At 49.0% G+C, this 12,480-nt stretch overlaps 2 protein-coding genes across 3 annotated transcripts; both read left to right on the plus strand.

Annotated features, from left to right (window-relative positions):
- Nucleotides 1-258: 258 nt before the first annotated feature.
- Nucleotides 259-1,538, plus strand: LOC127298434 (F-box only protein 8-like). The gene has a single exon (XM_051328281.1). The coding sequence runs from the start codon at nucleotides 371-373 to the stop codon at nucleotides 1,493-1,495; it is 1,125 nt and encodes a 374-aa protein (XP_051184241.1). The 5' UTR covers nucleotides 259-370; the 3' UTR covers nucleotides 1,496-1,538.
- A 6,905-nt stretch (nucleotides 1,539-8,443) lies between these two features.
- Nucleotides 8,444-12,223, plus strand: LOC127303057 (uncharacterized). 2 transcript variants are annotated; one of them, XM_071821210.1, is made up of 8 exons: nucleotides 8,444-8,534; nucleotides 8,791-8,923; nucleotides 9,084-9,304; nucleotides 9,479-9,541; nucleotides 10,898-11,165; nucleotides 11,298-11,371; nucleotides 11,841-11,917; nucleotides 12,115-12,223. In XM_071821210.1, exons 3-7 carry the CDS (start codon nucleotides 9,246-9,248, stop codon nucleotides 11,842-11,844), a joined length of 468 nt encoding a protein of 155 aa, XP_071677311.1. In that variant the 5' UTR covers nucleotides 8,444-8,534; nucleotides 8,791-8,923; nucleotides 9,084-9,245; the 3' UTR covers nucleotides 11,845-11,917; nucleotides 12,115-12,223. The 2 variants fall into 2 exon arrangements, with proteins under 2 accessions (XP_071677311.1, XP_071677310.1); XM_071821209.1 differs by lacking the exons at nucleotides 11,841-11,917; nucleotides 12,115-12,223 and having other exon boundaries at nucleotides 11,298-11,545.
- Nucleotides 12,224-12,480: the final 257 nt, after the last annotated feature.

Raw genomic sequence — 12,480 nt, forward strand, 5'->3', positions numbered from 1 at the left:
GAACATGATTAATTAATTTCTTTTAGACCTTGTTTTTCACCGATCGAAGTTCATGGCCGAGAAGAGGAACGAGGCCGGATATAGTAAACTCGTTTGTAGAAAACGTCTTAGATCCGTTTTTTTTCCTCAAAACGTGGATCTCGGGTGTTAACAGAACAAATTTTTACTTATCCAAGAATTAGTTAGAGGAGTTATAGTTTGTTAGTAGAGATTTAAACGCGTTTAGATAAACTGCAGCCCGTTTGAGAAGTTAAAGGATGTGTGTGCGCAGCCCTATTTATCTACTTCCGCCGCCACAACTTCCCATCGCCATCTAAAAGAAAAGAAAAACCCACCCATCTCGATCTTTCCTGCGACCGAAAGCCTGGCCATGGCGGAGGCCACCGGCGACGGAGAAGGAGCAACCCCTCTCGACCAGAGCCTCCCGGATGAGATCGTGATATGGGAGGTCCTTGTCCGCCTGCCTCCCAAATCCCTCCTCCGCTGCCGCGCCGTCTGCCGCGCGTGGAGCCGCGCCACTTCCACCCGCGACTTCCTCGTCGCCCACCACGTCCGCCAGCCCAACCTCCCCCTCGTCTGCGACGACCGTAAAAGCGGCATTGACGTCGTCCCCTTCGACCATCAGGCAGGGGTTGCCGCTGACGGCCAGCTCCAGCCACTTGCCCGACTAGACACCACCTTATCCAACATGGTGGCCTCCTGCGACGGCCTCCTCCTCCTCTCCGACGACGACGACACCAAGTTCTCCATCTGCAACCCCACAACTCGGCAGTACGCACCGCTCCACCAGCTTGATGACTACGCTCAGTATGATGAATTCGACTTCACGGTCTTGGCGATGTACCCGCATAGCCCTACCGGCGAGTACCGACTTCTCGTAGAGTTGAGGGTTGATGTTCAAGCTCGCCTCTTCGTCTTCACGATAGGCTCCACCGACCCACCAAGGCACATAGGGTTCCCCTTCCCCGATGCATGGGAGGAGATACACGCTGCACCTGTCCTCATCCATGGTAGCCTACATTGGTACATGGGACACACCATAATGGTATTCGACACCACAGCTGAGTCGTTCCGGCAGATGCGCTCTCCCGTTGTTTCAGGAGTTGCTGACCTCTTTCAGACTGGTGGCACGCTTGGCATAGCTAGCTTTAACCGTGGAGTGACAGTCGCGGATATCTGGGCGATGGAGGATTACGAAGGCGAAGTCTGGGCCTTCAAGCAAAAGGTTGAATTGCCAGTTGCGGAGCTTGGGAAGCAGTTTGGAGAGTACCATGAAGAATGGTGTGTGTTCCTTCAATCTTGGGACGGTGACTTCTTCGGGCTGGCCAAATTTGCCCAAGGGCTACTTCACATCGACATGGATGGAAAGGTGGTCGCTAGTTTTCATGGTGAAATGCTTGGTCTTAGTCCCCTTTGGTTGAAGCAAACTCTTGTTCAGCATGCCTTCTTCGGGACACTGGAGGGTTATGTTGTCAATGGTCCGCCTTTCATCTGAAGGATCCACTTATCTGGCGGTGTGCCTTGCAAGTTCCTTTTCTTCTGGGTTTTATTTTTTAGAAAGATTATCTAGTGTCTGTCTTATTATTAATATTTAGCAATCTACATGTGTTTCATCTTTCTTTTTTTTGGTTTTTGCTATATTGTTGAGTGTTGACTTGCAAGTTGCACATTATTTTTGTCTAAATATTAGTGAAAGATTCACCTTTCATCTGAATATCTGTGAGTAGCTTGACATCCGATTGAGGTGTATATCTGTGAGTAGCTTGACATCCGCATGAGGTGCAATATGTAGCAATTTGATCCACCGTGAGCCTACTAGCTTCTTTGTTTTTTTAAACAGTAGGCCTAAGCCCCGCGTTAAATTAATAACGCCGACAACGGCAAATACAAACGAGCTTACACACAACTTAGAGGCAACCGGCAACACAAGCACACAGAAGATAAACACAAGAGCACAGCTTGAGGCACCAATGCCACAGCCCGGCACTACAGACTAAAAAACTATGGGGCAGACATCAAAGGAGGAAGTAGCTAGCAACGCGCCATCGTCCGCTTCAGCCGACACATCAGAGCCCGTACTCCGCCGTCTTCACCTCCGGAAGGGACCCCATGTCCCTCGCTCTGGATCGAAGAGCGCCGACCCGTCCGGAGGCGAAGGAGTTCACCCTAGAACACCGGGGAGCACCGGAAGCATGCTGCCAGGAAGAACCCACTAGAGACGCTGCAGGAGCTCCACCAACCGATCACCACCACCAAAGCTTCAATCACCATACCAGGCCACAGTTGCTGGACGAAGACACACCAAAGCCGAAACGACCGGGGTCGCCACGGCCCCCTCCGGCGAATTGCTCAACCACCATCCCTTTAGACCCCATGATGGCGCCTCCAAGAAGGTGAACGACATCGCAACGCCGCCGTCATCTGAAAGGGGAACCAGGGCTTTCACCCAAGACAGGGAGGGGTAGTGAAGGACGATACCTCGACGAGGCCTTCAAGAAGGAGCACGGCGCCCGCAGCGCCGTCACCGTCGTGGCCACCACCGCTGGCCAAGGGTTTCCCCCGGTACCTGCCCGCACCGAACCAGCCCACCTTGCACCTGGACCGACGGAGATCGCCCAGCACCAGATCAGGCAGGGGAGGAGCAAATCGGGCCAAAAGAGGCTTCGAGCTTCAGATCTGGGACCAGGGCCGGCGGCTCAGCCCGGCCCCCTGACCTCCGGCCACCACCTCCTCGCCGCCCGCACGGCCGAGGGAGGGGGAGGGCACGCACCACGGACGCCACCCGCCGCCGAATAGACGCCGTCCACCCAGCCCGGGGCCGCCGCCCCGGCGTTCCGAAGCCCTCCGCGCGAGGCAGAGCGGCGAGATCCCCGCCGCCACCTTCCTCGGTGCCGCACGGGCTTGCCCGGCAGCCCCTCTGGTGGCGGCGAGGCTAGGGGAGGAAGGGGGAGGGGGGAGGCGGCGCTAGGGTTTCGCCCCCGGTGTCGCCCCCAGCGGAGCGACACGGGAGGCAGGGGGGACTAGCTTCTTTGTCGATGCGTATGGAATCCTAATCAAAAAGCTATGACTGGTTCGTAGTGGCCTTGTTATCCTTCCAGATTCCAAAGATCAGAAAAAGTCCAAACTTATTTTTGCCAATTCTATCATGCTAATTTACACCTCAGCATCCTTCCCCTTACAGAATAGCCCGAGTCTGACTTGGTCACAACTTAAGCAGACCTTTGATTAATTCTCCCATGCATGTGAAAAGCTTAGAAGTGATGCCATGATTGTCGCAATGACACGTACAAATTATTCAAAGCATAAACGAGGTAACTCTGAGCAAACATTACAACTCTGCATGCAACATTTCAAAAAAATTCACTCCTCCTGAACTCAAGAACAGAGCATGCAGTTTAAGAATCTGAAACATGTTAGTACAAATTAACAGGGCAAAGAGCAGCCGTTGAAGTTTAACTGCACAAGAACAATCAGCCCATTCAGGTCACCTTCTTTATCTTCATCTGGACACAACCTGAACAAGAGAGCATGCATCAGCTTTGGATCCTCACTAGTCACATCTCACTGTTATAGAACAAAATCTAAGGAAGAAGAGAAAGTTGTCCGCATGAATAAAAATCATATAAACCCAGTTGTCCGCACTTCGGGACTGCGAGTTGTCAGTAGAGACTATACAAAAGGAGCATCTCATGACATACCATTGATGATACTAGTAAAGTACAAAGAAGGAGGGCAGCTAAATACATTAGTATCAGCATCCATCCCATGCCAAGGCTATATATACAACAGGGTGATTAATCTAGTTCCAAGATCATTAAGAACCAGCACACATAGTGAAAGAGCTGACTCGCTCAGCTCTCTGAATCCTCTCTCTCGCTGCTGCTTCTCACAGGAACGCAAAGACTGGATTTTTGCCTCGTGCTGCTTCACACAGCCACGAGCTTTTCTTCCTCTGTATTTCTCAAATGGAAACATGCTTACAACTCTGGTTAAATAGACTCACGCCCACACACGCACTAGCCACGCATGCACACCACATTGGCCACTAACACACGACCACCACTTGCACATGCACGGCTAACTGAATGGCATGCAACTAGCTGACACACTGATCTATACCGAATCACTCGGCTGAGACTGGGTCATGCAAGCCTTCTCCTTCCTCCACGCTCAGGCCGTTTCACACAACCTTGTGGCATCACACCTGCACACCGCATCACACGGCTGCTGGCATCTCACCTCGTGCGATCTGGTTGAAGCTCCACCGGCCTACAATCTCTAGAACCACAACTACATGCAAACGTAATAAAAATGCAGATACAATCAAGATTAAGAGCTAACACATAGTACGACCTTTTAACTAATCCAGTGGCACTATGAGTAGAGCAAGATTACTTAAGCAAAACCCGGACACACCCAGCCCAGATTGCATATCGGCGCTTGCTCTTCCTCTTGTGAGCAAGCCGCTGTTTCCTCTTAAACGCGGCAGCCATCACCTTGGCTGCCTCGGTCTTGTTAGATGTCACGTCCAACTTCTTGGATGCCATGTCAATATCAATGTCAAACTCAGAGCCGCAATCCGCTTCTTGGTTGCAGACACAGAATGCCGCCGGTGCAACTGCCGGTGGCAGTTGGAAGAGCTCCGGCCTCTCCACCCAGACGAGCCTCTGTAGGAAGGCAGCGTAGTAGCTCACCCAGTCGGTGCTCTCGCTCTGAACCAGGTGGCAGGTGCTCCATCTCGTGCTTCACCAGCTCCCAGAGCAGCTCCGTCGTGTACTCCGGGCCACGGCTCGCGTCCTTCTCGAAGAAGACGCCCGGCAGCCGGCGCTTCACGGCGGTGGCAGCCTCCGCCGGCGCCCCGATGTAAACCCTGGTGAACTCTCTTGCGGCGGAGGCCACGGCAGCGCGGTCTGCGACTGCGACGCTGCCAGCCGGGGTACCGTGGGGAGGCAGGCAGAGCGCATTGGCGAACGATTCGAAGGAGACCTTGATTTGCTCGCCACGAACGGAGCTCCATCCGCGGCTGCTGGAGTAGTTGGCGATGAGCTCGGCGACGAGGTCAGGGCGCGGGACGCCGGAGGAGGGGAGGTCGAGGCGGATGAAGTCGATGAGGCGGAGGGCGCGGAGGCCGACGTCGTGGTCGGCGGACGGGGACGCGAAGGGCCGGTCGGCTGGGAGGCGGAGGTTCGCTCGCACCCGCTGGAGGCGCCGCGCCGCCTCGGTCGATGAGTCCTCCGGGGCTCGCGATGCCGTGACGCATGAGGGGATGTCCGGATCGGCGCCGTCGGGAGTGGTTCCGGCCATCGGAGGAGGCTTTGCGGCCGGCGGAGGGGATGCGGAATGGGCTAAGCGTCCCGAGTCAGGGTGAAGCGAAGCGACCGCCGGAGGTTCTGGAGCGGGGAGTCGGAGGGCGGTAGCGCCGTCGCCTGCTCCATGGTCTGCGTTGGGAGAGGGAGCGGCGCAGCGTGATGGGAGCTCAGCTGGGGAGGCCGCCGGAGTAGCTCGATGGGGAACTGGGAAGAGCTTGTGTCGTTTTGCTAATCGCGTGCTTATTATTACTGAGGGAGACGAGTAGCCGCGGCTCCCTTTTTCTTTTATCTTTTTTCTGAAAAAAAGAACGATCAATCTATTAATCATTATCAATAAAAATATAAAAACACTAAAAATTATAAATAGATTTTTGGCAGAGTTAAATTAGAGCTTGTTGTAGTAGTAGTAAACAAACATGAAGCGTTGTGCTAAACCTCCAAAGAAGCAACCATCATCAATGGCGAGAACCGTAAGTCATAAGAGACAAACCTGTAACTACACCGACAAACCTGAAAACGGTTCGGATCCCAGGAGATCCATCAGACACAAAGCTCCATGCATGAAGCGAGGGACAAGGCGGGAAGAATCTTATTCTACCATCAGGATGTAGCCGCAACGTCATCGTCCCGAAGAAGACAATAAAAAACAACCAAACAATGAACGAGAACTCTCTCGCCGTCGAGGGGCCATGGGCCACTAGAGGAGAAGCAGACTAGCAGCGTCGCCGTGACGGGCGGTCGCCTCACTCCTAGAGTCCCCTTAGGTACCGGTTTGTATGGTAGTATTAGCTGCGCCTCAGCTTTTACCGGTCCTTCGCTCGATTGATTGCTGGTGGATTGTGCACATATCATCTATACCACGACTATAGGATTATGACATGCTCTATCCATGAATTGACGGGTAGGATATAAACTATGAAGCACCGATACTTTAGACACCGCCATGTCTGTGTACGAGAGTATCGATAATCCGATGCATGGAAATTATTCGTTCCGATTTAAAAAGAAAGAAACATGTCAATACGCCACGAAGATGTCGTCAACACGGGAACTCGCGAAGCCCAGTCAAAGGCCACTACTAACCCTAACCCTAATAACCGGTGCGCACTCTCTATATTTGCTTGATTGACCATGGCAATGTATTGGGTCGAGGCCTCAAGATTTGGGAGCAACTTCACCATCGTTGCCCTCTTCTCCCCCGCCCCTAGAACGAAACTTCCTTCCCAATTGTGTGTGTTCTCCTCCGATACTCCCTCCTTGCTGAAATGTAGCGCGTATAATCTTTTTTAAAGTCAAACAATGTAAAGTTTGACTAAGTATGTAAAAAACTCAACATCTAGAATACCAAATCAATAACATTAGATTCCTCACGACGTATATTTTCATATGGTATACATTTGATTTGGTAGAAGTAGATATTTTTATCGAAAAGCTTGGTCAAAGTTGACATCCATTGATCTTTTTAAAATCTTTTATGCACTACAGTATGGCAAGGCAAAGAGGGGCTATTACTTATTTCTCCTATAAATGTCCCTAGACTACCCTCTCAACCAGGGGGTCTGAGAGAGGCAAATGAATCTGGTTCACACGTTTGGCAATGCACAGTAAAATCTTTCCCCCACTTTTCATCTCAGCCATCCGTTGCACTAACTTTTCTTTTACCTGCAGCGATTCGTAAATGGTCTATGACGCTTGGGCCCATTTTTGTGTGGGACCGGCAGCAAGAGACAGCGGCTGGCGCTCATCCGCGTCGCTCGTTTCAGTCGTTGTTCCGTGAAACGGTGAAAACCCTAGATCGGGATGGCCACTGCCCAATCCACGACGTGCTCCCCTCCCCCAATCCACGACGTGCTCCCCAATCCCCTTCCTCCCCAATTCACGCCTCTCTCCTCCGCCGCCTCCTCACCTCACCTCGCCATCCCCGGCCCCTCCGGCGCCGTCCCATCTTCCCCAGCCCCGTACCTCCTCCCCTCCGCCGTCCCCACCTCCTGTCCGGGACCCTCGCACTAGATCGACCGGCAGGAACGACGCTGCAGGATACGCCGGCTGGACGTCGGTGAGATGTCTCCGGCCAGCAGGATGCGCCGGCAACGGTGCAGCGAGCCACGGCGGGCCTTCGTCTGCGATGCGCTCCATCAGTGGACGGAAAAAAACGTTGGAGGAGAAACGAGGGGCGGCGCTGGGACGGAGGTGGAGGAGCAGCGACGGGCGCCTCTTCGGGTGGCGCTGGGTGAAGTTGGTGGTGGGGGCAGGCCGACCGGTGCCGGTCGCGCTCCCTCAGCCATGGCCTCACTCGTCGTCGTCCTGGTCGCCTCTTCCCCAACCAGAATCGACTGCCAGAGCAAGGAATCGATTGGAAAATGTGGCTGCTGGCATAGAGGCTACGACCGGAGTCCGCCGAAACCAACCTGATACGCTGCGATTTCTCCTCCCAAGGTATGGCAACCATTTCCAAACCCTAGATTTGTGAAGCCTCCATTTTGATTCAGATAGTAGGTTTTGGTGTTTGTGTAAATGGAGGATTCGCTTAGATTGGTTGAGGAGAGGAGACAGATCCGTGGCCTATGGCTTTTGTTGGGGAAGATGGAGCACCAAAGCTGTATAATTGGTTGAGGCTTGCTTGTTTGTTTGCGCTCCTCAACTGACTGTTGTTGTGGACGCCAGCATTCCACGGGCACGCTCAAGCAGCGATGCTGATCTTGCTGACTCAGTCTGCTGGTGAGACTAATCCTAGGTCTGATTCTGCTCTTGCAGGTTTATTTCATATGTGTCTCCATGATATCTATTCATGGCGAGGCTAATCCTAGGTTTGAGTTTGGTGTAGCGCAAATCTGTTCTTGACAGTGATTTGCAATGTCCCTAGACCACCCTCTCAACCAGGGGGTCTGAGAGGGGCAAATGAATCTGGTTCACACGTTTGGCAATGCACAGTAAAATCTTTCCCCCACTTTTCATCTCAGCCATCCGTTGCACTAACTTTTCTTTTACCTGCAGCGATTCGTAAATGGTCTATGACGCTTGGTGTAGCGCAAATCCTAGGTTTGAGTTTAGTTAGTAGACTGCTTGATAGTGATTTGTTTAGTTAGTAGACTGCTTAATTGAGATGAACATTTGAATGCTTCTCTCACTTTCTGAAGAGAAAAATGTATTCTTTTCTTAATTGCAGACAGTAAAAGATGGGAACCAAGAATGCTTGTCAAAATGACGTTTCAGAATCGGAGCAAGGTAATACCACGTAATTTATACACACATAAATATATATTGATTTAAAACCTACCCATTTGCACTACATAGCCATTTTGTGTATTGACCAGAAAACACCTCTGGTGTGACTGTTTAATGGATTCAGGTCCAGCTAATATTTCTGGATATAATTTTGTGTTGGGCATTTTTTTTGCTGTCTGGTGACCTCCATTGCAAGAAATGTCAGAAACCATCAATATTCATTTTGTCTTTAACTGAATCAAGTTCTCATTTGCAGGCCTGTTAGTGCAGACACAAATGAATCTGTGAGTATTGCAGACACGGATGAAACACTCCTTGTTGCTGTCCTCTCACATGTTCACATGTCAAGCCATATGGATGTCAAGGAGAGTGTTTATTCGTTGGAAGAGGTGATATAGTTTTCTTTAGTGTATTTTTAGTTTAGTCATCACTGATATGGAGTACAGTTTGTTTTGTTTTGGACTGCACCTTATAATTTGGCTACTAAATGCGCTATTTACTTCAATTCTCTTCTGAGTTAGCCATAACGATCAGTTCATACTGTTTTAGATGATGATTCACGTCAATGTCGGACAGTTCATTGAGCGGTGGGAAGCTCCCAGATACATCTTTTCCAAACAGTAATTTTCTTTTTTATCATTGTGAAGGTTGATTTTACCTATTTCGCTTACATGGTGACCTCCTTGCACTCCAATTTTACTTAGGATTCTCATGCGCTGGTGTGATGTACCTCGGCTCATTGAGCAAAACGGTGAGAAGTTCCCAAAATGGTATGAGTTCAAAGCATGTTCTAGAATAATTTCTTATCTTGTGTTTTAGCTAATCAGTATTACCAATTAACTACACCGTGAAGTGAAAGATGCTAAACTGGATCTTGCTGCATAATAATTCTGAAGAAAGCAACCTGTACTATTTGTTCAAATTTTTAGGCGTGCTCTTTGCAGGTTCATTGCTGGTCTTCTTTGCTCCGAGGTGTGCTCCACATCCCTCTGCTTGATCGATCTGAGGTGAGGCCTTCGAGCACCTTTTATGTTGGTTGTGATGAGTATAGAAAGTATTGGCCAATAGTTTCATATTCATGCTTCTTTCTTTTCATAATTATGTAAATTCTTGTGCTACTGGTGCGATGCCGCCGCCGGCGCGAGATCCGCGCCCCCGTACCAAGTCACGTCGAGGAAGTCCGCCACCACGCCACTAGGGCTTTGCCCGGCGACGCCCTGGGCGGCGGTGGGAGAGGAGGTTGAGGAAGGTGAGGTTGAGGGAGGGAGGAGCGGTGGCCGCCCAGCGCGGGGCGGTGCCGGCGCGGGAGGAGAGATTAGGTTGCATGATTATATCATTTGAGAAAGAAGATCTGCGGTTAGATATGCTTTTAAGTAGTTTACTGACTGCTATTAATTGTTTAGATCACTTTAGTATCCCATCTTTTGTTTTCTGGTTTTGCTCCAGGTTGCCCTCTCAGTTCTTCTGTTAGGCGCATTAATTTATTTTTGCCTCACTTTTAAATTTCCCTTAGATAATCTTACCATTACTATGATATTAATATTTCATGTAAATCATGATTCATCAAGCATAATCAGTACGTCTTTCCGAAGATGTTCTATTTTATATATGCGCTTTTTTTTGCACAAAAGCAACTGCATCTCTCTTGTGGCACTAATGCTTGCCTATCTTTTTAAATTTCCTTAAATAATCGGTTATTTAAAGATGAATCTCTCTTGTGGCACTAATGCATCTCTCTTGTGGCACTAATGATCTCTTGTAGCACAAAACCAGAAATTTTCTTGTGATTTTAAGATTTTGTTGCACAAAAGATGAATATTTGCAAGCATAGATATGCATGTGAGTGAGCAATTGAAATGCCACTTGTAAACAACTCTTGGTGACTAAAACTATTTATGTTGTTACTTACCATGCAGAGAATGCCCCAGTTGTGCTTACTGGTACAATGATAAGACAGAGTTGAGACATATGTATATACTTTGAAGGTCCATCCTCGGCCGTGTTAATTCACAGTGATGCCTTCTTCATTGGATTCCTCCCTTTATAAAGCAACCCATGGAAAATCCATATTAGGTGCCCCTCTCTCTTTGCCCTCTTGATTCTTATGTCTGATTTCAGTTTTCTAATATATTGTTTATCTGAACACGATATGTCAGATTCAAGAAAGAAGAGAAAATGAACAATCCAATAGAAAAGGAGTAATCTCTTTGCCCTCACATGTATAATTACATTTCTTTAATGTTCTCATAAAAGTTGTTTACTGCAATTATGTGCCTTTGTGATCATGTGAGATATTTCTTTTGATAGACCTTCATGTGATTATGTGCCTTTGTAATTAACACATTCAACTGAACCTGTAACAGGCGAATGAAGAGCAGCAAAGCTGTCCGGCTGTTCTGCGGAGGGCCTGAGGGTGTCACCAGCTTGCCGCCTCCGTCTCGGGCTCCGGTGCCGTTCGGGAGATTGAGGCGGCGGTCGGCCGGCTTAGGGGTCTGGCCTGCCTGCCGGCTCGCCCCGTCTGCGCCTTCTTCCATGACCCACACTGCTGGCATGCTGCGTCGGCGTCACGTGGAGAAACAACCGTTGTGCACGCCCTTCACGGCGAGCTCGGCTGATGCCTATGACGGCAAGGTGAGCATCTCCCAAATCTTCTTCCTGTCACTCCTGATTTATTTGGGTTAGTAAGTTGTTTATAAGAACTTCAGAAGAATAGCTTGCTCCCAGTTGAATGACAAAATAATATTGCGAAGATATTTGTTTCAGATTCCGAGAAAGCTTGCTCATGGTGCTGCTGGTAGGACATGTTCTGTGCCCAGATCAAACATCCCATTACCCAGGTGTGTCGGTGATCAAGTGATTGGCTCTGCTTGTATCGATGTTCCAACGCTTTGGAAATATCCTTTGTTACAGTAGAGAAAATTCTCCGGAGATATAAACTGATGGAAAAGGATGCTCTTGAGTCGGCCAAACTTGTTGCTCTTGTCTACCTACAGAATGCAGGCATTATCTTTATAGTTACGTTAGCATTATATAAGTTTTTATAATCTCTCATTTCTTATCTTTATACTATTCCTGAGTGTGCCATTCTAGGCCTGCTTGAGCACTGGACAGTCTTGCCATGTTGACCATTTTTTATGGCTTTGTAATATTGATAGGCATCGCACTGTCTTTTGGCTAGCCTAAATTTTTTTAGGACTGCATTTTTTGTTTAGAAAAACAAATTATTATATTTTGACTTATTGGTGCCTCTTTTATTTTCTAGGTCTGGTCCTTTCTTTCATTACTTTTCTGGTTATTTTTGTGTAGATGATGGGCTCATAAAATGGTGAGAGATGCCTGCCAACGCCCCTCCTCCTCGGACCATTCTCGTCTCCGTTAGGCAGGTGAGCTCCTACTTCCTCTCTTTCCGTCTCTCGTCGATTTGCTGGTACTGTGCAGTTTTCTTGTGTTGTTGGTTCTGCTGTGCTACTAGCTGTTGCTCGTTTCTTCCTTATTGTCTCTTTGTGAGAAGCAAGGATTGGGGAGAAGGCTATGGGCCCGTGCATAGCATTCCTTATTTTTTTTGCCCTGTTTTTTGAAGCTCCTATTCCGGATTGGTGAAAGGCAAAAGCATTGCCGGTTGTCAACACAATTAGAGGGCCAATGCTCAAATGATGTCCTATCGATAGGCCTGACAAGGACAGCCCTGCTGCAGAGCGGGGGAGGTATTTGCTCCATTCACTTAAATAAACTAATTTAGGGAACAGTTCCTCTTATGTACACATGGGCGTAAAGTTGAGGTGATAAAACCCACTTTATCTTCCCTGTTGTTATTTTATTTTACAGATAATAAGCAATGGTTAATTTTAAAGGAACTTCAGATTTGATATTAGTTACTTCATGTTCTTTGTCCAGCATGCTTTGTTTGGCATCAGGATTCGTCATTTTAATGTGACTTAAGATTTGA

The sequence above is a fragment of the Lolium perenne genome, chromosome 5 (assembly GCF_019359855.2).
Source record: "Lolium perenne isolate Kyuss_39 chromosome 5, Kyuss_2.0, whole genome shotgun sequence".
In the NCBI taxonomy this organism is placed as follows: Eukaryota; Viridiplantae; Streptophyta; class Magnoliopsida; order Poales; family Poaceae; genus Lolium; species Lolium perenne.

Coding starts and splice junctions, on each gene's coding strand:
- LOC127298434 (XM_051328281.1), top strand. CDS start 371: ATGGCGGAGGCCACCGGCGACGGAGAAGGAGCAACCCCTCTCGACCAG.
- LOC127303057 (XM_071821209.1), top strand. CDS start 9,246: ATGCGCTGGTGTGATGTACCTCGGCTCATTGAGCAAAACGGTGAGAAG. Junction 9,305..9,478: donor GGTGAGAAGTTCCCAAAATG/GTATGAGTTCAA, acceptor TGCTCTTTGCAG/GTTCATTGCTGGTCTTCTTT. Junction 11,166..11,297: donor CTGATGCCTATGACGGCAAG/GTGAGCATCTCC, acceptor TATTTGTTTCAG/ATTCCGAGAAAGCTTGCTCA.